Below are 7367 nucleotides of genomic sequence, written 5' to 3'. Positions count from 1 at the left end.
ACGTGCCCGGGAATGCACCTGGCGCGGGGCCGCGGGCCGGGCGGGGCCGGGGAACGGGGGGACACACCCCGCGTCCGTCCCCGCCCCGCCCCGGGACCCGCCCGCAGCGCCCGGGGCCGGGGAACCGGCACGGCCCGGCCGGCACCGGCAGCGGCACGGGCACCGGGCGGCGGATACAGCGCGGTTCGGACCCACCCCCGGCCCCGGTTCGGAGCCACCCCCCGGCCCCGGTTCGGACCCACCCCCGGCCCCGGTTCGGACCCATCCCCGGCCCCGGTTCGGAGCCACCCCCGGCCCCGGTTCGGAGCCACCCCCGGCCCCGGTTCGGACCCATCCCCGGCCCCGGTCCGGACCCACCCCCGGCCCCGGTTCGGACCCATCCCCGGCCCCGGTTCGGAACCATCCCCGGCCCCGGTTCGGACCCGCCCCCGGCCCCGGTTCGGACCCGCCCCCGGCCCCGGTTCGGACCCACCCCCGGCCCCGGTTCGGACCCATCCCCTGCCCCGGTTCGGACCCACCCCCGGCCCCGGTTCGGACCCATCCCCTGCCCCGGTTCGGACCCACCCCCGGCCCCGGTTCGGACCCATCCCCTGCCCCGGTTCGGACCCATCCCCGGCCCCGGTTCGGACCCATCCCCGGCCCCGGTTCGGAACCACCCTCGGCCCCGGTTCGGACACCTCGGACTCATCCCGGAGCGAAGTTTGCTCCCCCCAGCCCCCCGAGCCCCCGGTCCGGTTCAGACTCGGTCCCGGTCCCGGAATGAAGTTCGCTCTCCCCAGCCCCCTCCGAACTCCCCCCGGTCCGGTCCAGACTTCCTCCCGGTCCCGGAGCAAAGCTCGCCCCCCCGGTGTCCCCCAGAACACGGTCGGGGGCTCGGGGCCCATCGAACCCCCCGAGCACGGGGCTCCCGCGGCTGCCCCCCGCGCGGCCCTTGGGGCGCGGCCCCTCCCCGGCACCCCCAGACCCCCAAGCGGGGGGGTGAGCCCACCGTGCCCCCCGGGCCAGGGCAGCTCCCGGCCCCGGGGACGTGGGGACCCCCGAGACCCCCCGGGGTCAGAGCCCCCCGTTTCCGCCCCTCCAGGGTGGGCAGCAGCCCCAGGCCCACACCTGGGGGTCCCCAAAGCCCCCCCAAAACAAGGGGGCTGCGAGCCCCCCAGAGAAGCCCCCCTCCAAACACGGAGCCAGGCCGGGAGCAGCCCCCCCACTCAGACCCGGGGTGACCCGCGTTCTGCCCCACGGCGAGGGGGCCGAGAGCCCTGGGGACCCCCGAAGCCCCCAACCCCAGAACACGGAGCTCTCTGGGCAGATCCTTTATTGTCGCTCTGCGCTCGGGGGGCGCGCCCGGGGCCGGGGTCCGCTCACATGGGCTTGGGGGGGGGGGCGGGGGGCTGCTCCCTGCAGAGAGAACCCGCGGTTAGGGGGGCACGGGGCCTGGGACCCCCAGACCCTCCCAGGACCCCCCAGACCCTTCCAGGACCCCCCTAAACACCCCTGGGACCCCCAGACCCTCTCAGGACCCCCCAGACCCTTCCAGGACCCCCCTAAACACCCCAGGGACCCTCCAGAACCTTCCAGGACCCCCCAGAACCTTCCAGGACCCTCCAGACCCTTCCAGGATCCCCCTAAACATCCCCAGGACTCCCCAGAACCTTCCAGGACCCCCCTAAACACCCCCAGGACCCCCCAGACCCTTCCAGGACCCCCCTAAACACCCCAGGGACCCCCCAGCACCCTCTTAAACACCCCTGGGACCCCTCCAGGCCCCCCGAGACCCCTGCAGGACCCTCCTGAACACCCCTGGGACCCCTCCCGACTTTTCCAAGACCCCCCAGACCCCTCTGAAACACCCCTGGGACCCCATAGACCCCTCCAGGTGCCCCCAGACCCCTCCAGGACCCTCCCAAACACTCCTGGGCCCCTCCTAGACCCCCCGGGGACCCCCCAAAAACCCCAGAGCCCCCTCCAGACCCCCCCAGCACCCTCCTAAACACCCGTGAGACCCCCCCATCCCCCCCGGGACCCTCTGGAGACCCCCCAAACGCCCCCCAGACTCACGGCGGGGCGGAAGCGGGGCGGGGGGGTCCGGTCCTTGCGGGCCTCCCGGGAGCGGTTCCGGACCACCTTGCTGTGGATGGCGCAGCTGACGCAGTAGTGCAGCTTCACATAGAGCTTGGGCAGCACGTAGGCTGGGATGGGGGGGAGATACGGGGTCAGGGACCCCGAAAACGGCCTCGGGGACCCCAAAAATACAGCCAGGGACCCCCGAAACCCCCCAAACCCGCCCCAGAATCCCCAAAACAAGATGGGGGACCTGTTTTTAGGGCCGAGCAGGGGCTGTTTTCAGGGCTGCCAGAGGGACAGTTTTGGGGTGACAGTGGGGCTGGTTGGGGGTGACCGTGGGGCTGGTTTGGGGTGACAGTGGGGCTGGTGTGGGGTGACAGTGGGGCTGGTTTGGGGTGACAGTGGGGCTGGTTTGGGGTGACAGTGGGGCTGGTTTGGGGTGACAGTGGGGCTGGTTTGGGGGTGACAGTGGGGCTGGTTTGGGGTGACAGCGGGGCTGGTTTGGGGTGACAGTGGGGCTGGTTTGGGGGTGACAGTGGGGCTGGTTTGGGGGTGACAGTGGGGCTGGTTTGGGGTGACAGTGGGGCTGGTTTGGGGGTGACAGTGGGGCTGGTTTGGGGTGACAGCGGGGCTGATTTGGGGTGACAATGGGGCTGGTTTGGGGTGACAGCGGGGCTGGTTTGGGGTGACAGTGGGGCTGGTTTGGGGTGACAGCGGGGCTGGTTTGGGGGCTCAGAAGGTCCCTTGGGGGTGACATCGGGGCAGTTTGGAGGGCAATACAGGAGTGGTTTGGGGGGCAACAGAGGGGCCGTTGGGAACTGACAGGGACCGTCCCTCGGGGCAGGATTTGGGGTGCCAAGGGCTGACACCGTGACCCGCTCAGGGCAGCCAGGGGCTGGTGTTAGGGCCAAAAGAGAGGCTATTTTGGGGTGACAATGGGGCTGGTTTTAGGGCCGTTTGTAGGGCTGAGCAGGGGCTGTTTTCAGGGCTGTTTTTAGGGCCGTTTTTAGGGCTGTTTTTAGGGCCTTTTTCAGGCCATTTCAGGGCTGTTTTTAGGGCTGAGCAGGGGTTGTTTTTAGGGCCCTTTTCAGGCCATTTCAGGGCTGTTTTTAGGGCCGTTCTTAGGGCCCTTTTCAGGCCATTTCAGGGCTGTTTTTAGGGCTGAGCAGGGGTTTTTAGGGCCCTTTTCAGGCCATTTCAGGGCTGTTTTTAGGGCCGTTTTTAGGGCCTTTTTCAGGCCATTTCAGGGCTGTTTTTAGGGCTGAGCAGGGGTTTTTAGGGCCCTTTTCAGGCCATTTCAGGGCTGTTTTTAGGGCCGTTTTTAGGGCCTTTTTCAGGCCATTTCAGGGCTGTTTTTAGGGCCGTTTTTAGGGCCTTTTTCAGGCCATTTCAGGGCTGTTTTTAGGGCCGTTTTTAGGGCCCTTTTCAGGCCATTTCAGGGCTGTTTTTAGGGCCGTTTTTAGGGCTGTTTTCAGGGCCTTTTTCAGGCCATCTCAGGGCTGTTTTCAGGGCCAAGCAGCGACTGCTTTCAGGGCCATTTCAGCACCACTCCAGCCCCGTTTCTCCCACCGACCGCGCCCCACTCTCCCACCCCCCAAACCCCCCAGCCTCACAATCAAAGACGCTGGCCTCGGAGATGTCCCTGACGGCAGCGGCCTCCACGATGTTCCTGATGACGAACTTTTTGATGGCCTTGTCCTTGGGCACGCAGCGGGCGCAGTTGGTGCAGCGGATGGGCTGCACGTGCCCGCGGCCCTTCTTGGCACGCCCGTTGTTCCTCCTCTTCTTGGTCTGAACAGGGGGAGAAAGGGGTTAATGGGGGGTGGGGGGATAGTTGGGAATGGGGTTAGCAGGTTCATAAAAAATCCGGAGAATCAAAGGGTTTTACCTGGGAGCCCTCAGACCCATAAAAAGCCTGGAGATCCCCCCACAAGGCTGACCCGAACCCCAGAAAAATCCCAAAACCCCCCTCCAGGATCACTGTCCTCAGCCCCATAAAAATCCCAAAGACCCCCCCAGGATCAGTGTCCTCAGCTCCATAAAAATCCCAAAACCCCCCTCCAGGATCACTGTCCTCAGCCCCAGAAAAATCCCAAAGACCCCCCAGGGTCACTGTCCCCGGCCCCATAAAAACCCCGGAGCAGCCCAAGGGTCCCATCCGTGACCCCCCCGGCCCCACAGAGGCTTTGGGGTGTCCCTTCACCCCACAGAGACCCCATCCACCCCCCAGAGTCACCCCAAAAGCATCTCCTGCCCCACACGTGACCCCCTCCCAACCCCCTCTCTGCGCCCCCAGCCCCACACGGGCCCCACATCCCACTCCGAGCCCCCCCAGGCTCCTCCAAATCCCCCCCTAAAGCTCGCAGGTTTTGCCCCCCCAGAACCTCCCCTCAGCATCCCCAGCCCCACATCCCCCTCTAAGCCCCCCAGAATCCCTCTGGACACCCCCAAATCTCCTCCTAAAGCTCTCAGGGCCCCTCAAATCTCCCCTCAGCACCCCCCGGGCCCCACATCCCTCTGCGAGCCCCCCCCCCCACCCCTCAGGGCCCCTCCCACGCTCCCCCCGCCATTGTCACACCGCCCCCCAAGGGCCCCTCTGGGCGCCCCCCGCCCCACACGGGCCCCACACGGGCCCCACACCCCTCTTGGAGCCCCCTGGGTCCCCTCCGAGCCCCGCTGACACCCCCCGGAGCCCCGCGGCCTCTCCGGGCCACGCCGCGCTCACCATGGCGGCTCTGAGGGAGAACCGGAAGAGGAGTGGCCGAAGCACGGCCCGCGCTTATAGCCCTCCGCTCCCTCCGCGGGAAAGCGCCGCCGCCGCCGCTCCGGTCACCGGGAGACAGCCGGGGAGGCGTCGCAGCGGCTCCGCCCGAGGCACCGGAGCGGGCGGGGCGGGCGGCGGGCGGCGGGAGTGGCGGGGGAATTAACGGCAGCGGGGATGCCGTGAGGGACTATTTTTCCTGCGGTGAGCGGAGGGATCCGTGCCGCGCACGCGGTGAAGCCCTCCCGTGCGCTGCGTGTGACGTCATACGCATGGCGTGCGCGCCGCAAGGGCCGCTGGGAAACGGAGTCCGGAGGGGACTCAGTGATGTGGCGGCGTCCCCAACCCCGGGGGTCCCCAATGTCCTTTGTCCCCCCCCGACGTGTCCCCAATGTTGTGTCCCCCCCCCCCCCGACCCCTAAAGGAGACCCCAATGTCCTTCCCTCCCCCCATTTCTGGGTGTCCCCAGTGCCTTGTGTCCCTCCCTGGGTGTCCCCAATGTCCCCCTCGCCCCATTCCCCGGTGTCCCCAACGTCCCTTGTCCCCTCTTGGGTGTCCTCAATGTCCCGTGTCCCCTCTTCAGGGTCCCCAGTGTCGTCCCCAATGCCACTCGTGTCCCCCGCAGTGTCCTGTGCGTCCCACCCCGCGTGTCCCTACTGTCTTTCCCCGCCATTCCTGGGGGTCCCCAGTGTCCTTTGTCCCCCTCCTGAGTGTCCCCAATGTCCCCTGTCCCCTCCTGGATGTCGCCAATGTCCCCTGTCCCCCCCAAAAACCCCTAAAGGAGACCCCCAGTGCCCTTTAACCCCACTTCTGGATGACCCCAGTGTCCCCTGTCCCCTCCTGGGTGTCCCCTGTCCCCTCCTGAGTGTCCCCAATGTCCTTTAACCCCATTTCTGGGTGTCCCCAATGTCCTTTGTCCCCTCCTGGATGTCCCCTGTCCCCTCCTGGGTGTCCCCAATGTCCTTTAACCCCAGTTCTGGGTGTCCCCAATGTCCTTTGTCCCCTCCTGGACATCCCCAATGTCCTTTTTCCCCAATTTCTGTGTGTCCCCAGTGTCCCCAATGTCCTTTCCCCCCATTTCTGGATGTCCCCAATGTCCCCTGTCCCCTCCCGGGTGTCCCCAAGGTGAGGAAAGTGATGTTTGGGGGGCTCAGGGGGGGGGTGGGCACATTAAATTATTCCCATTTATTTGTAACCAGAGCCTCAGCCAGTACAGTACAAAACTTACAGTAGATCTCGTTACAACAAATCATTAATTACAATATTTTACAGGTACAAAAAAGCTCCCGGGAAAAAAAGGGGGAAATTTTTTTTTTTTTTTTTTTTGGGGGGGAAACCCCAAAATTTGGGGAAAAAAAAAAAAAGGGTCCAAAACCTCACAAAAAAGGGGAAAAAATAAAAATAAAAAGGAGACGACAGCGAATTCATGAATTCCTCGGGAATTTTTTGGGGGGGGGGGCGGGGGTATTGCACATCCTCGTTTTTTTTTTTTTGTTCTTCATCTGGGGGGGTTTAAAAAATAGATATTTACAGGGATAAAGCCACCTGGAGGTCGTAGAAAATTCCTACAGTTCTCGGGTCTTGACGCCGAAAAAACGGGGGGAAAAAGGGGAAAATAAAGAGTGGAAAAGAGGGAAATAAAATGGGAAAGGGGAGAAAAAAGGGGGAAAAATAAGAATGGAAAAGGGAAAAAAAGGGGAGGAAAAAAGGGAAAACAAGAATGGAAAATAGGGAAATAAAACTGAAAAGGGGGAGAAAAAAAGGGGGAAAAAAGAATGGAAAATGGGGAAAAAAGGGGGAGGGAAAAAGGGAAAATAAGAGTGGAAAAGAGGGAAATAAATCTGAAAAGGGGGAGAAAAAAGGGAAAAAATAGGGGAAAGTAAGAATGGAAAAGGGGGAAAAAGGAAAAAAAATGGAAAAGGGAAATAAAAGGGGATTAAAAAGGGGGAGGGAAGAATGGGAAAGGGAAAGTGGAAAAGAGGAGAAAAAGAAAACGGAAAAGGGGGAAAATGAGAAAAAATGGTAAAGGGGAAAAATTGAAAAAGGAGGAAAAAAAGAGGGAAGGAAAATGGAAAAGGGAAAAAATGGAAAAGAGAAAAAAGAAATGGAAAAGGGGAAAAATAAATGGGAAAAGGGGAAAAAATGGAAAAGAGAAAAAAGAAAAGGGGGGAAAAAGGGAAAAAATGAAAAGGGGGAAAAATGGAAAAGAGGAGAAAGAAAATGGGAAAAAAAGGAACAGAAAAGGGGAAAAACCCCAACCCAACCAACCCAAGAGGGGTTGGAAATGGCAGAGCTTCGATTTGGGTTCAAAACCCCCATTTTTGGGGTTGAAACCCCCAGTTTTTGGGTTAGAAAAAGCCCCACTTTGGGGTGGGATGACCCTGTTTTGGGTTCAAAACCCCCAATTTTGGGGTTGGGAGAAGGGCTGGGGGCAGCCCCAAAAGGGCAGCTGGGATTTGGGGGGGAAAAAAGAGAGAAAACCCCAAAATGCCCCAAATTGAGGGGTGGGGGCAGCCCCAAAAGGGATTTGGGGGGTTAAAAAGGG

The 7367-nt window shown here is 62.1% G+C and overlaps 1 protein-coding gene across 1 annotated transcript; it reads right to left on the bottom strand.

Moving 5' to 3' along the window:
- Positions 1-1295: 1295 nt before the first annotated feature.
- On the bottom strand, positions 1296-4893 carry RPS26 (ribosomal protein S26). Its single transcript, XM_066208850.1, has 4 exons — positions 4787-4893; positions 3675-3852; positions 2056-2186; positions 1296-1395 (listed from the first exon to the last, which is right to left on the bottom strand). Exons 1-4 carry the CDS (start codon positions 4787-4789, stop codon positions 1312-1314), a joined length of 396 nt encoding a protein of 131 aa, XP_066064947.1. The 5' UTR covers positions 4790-4893; the 3' UTR covers positions 1296-1311.
- Between the last annotated feature and the right edge of the window lie 2474 nt (positions 4894-7367).

This window comes from Chamaea fasciata, unplaced genomic scaffold (genome assembly GCF_029207755.1).
Source record: "Chamaea fasciata isolate MVZ Bird 193981 ecotype frontalis unplaced genomic scaffold, bChaFas1.0.hap1 SCAF_498, whole genome shotgun sequence".
In the NCBI taxonomy this organism is placed as follows: domain Eukaryota; kingdom Metazoa; phylum Chordata; class Aves; order Passeriformes; family Sylviidae; genus Chamaea; species Chamaea fasciata.
This window is presented reverse-complemented; position numbering and strand designations above follow the sequence as displayed.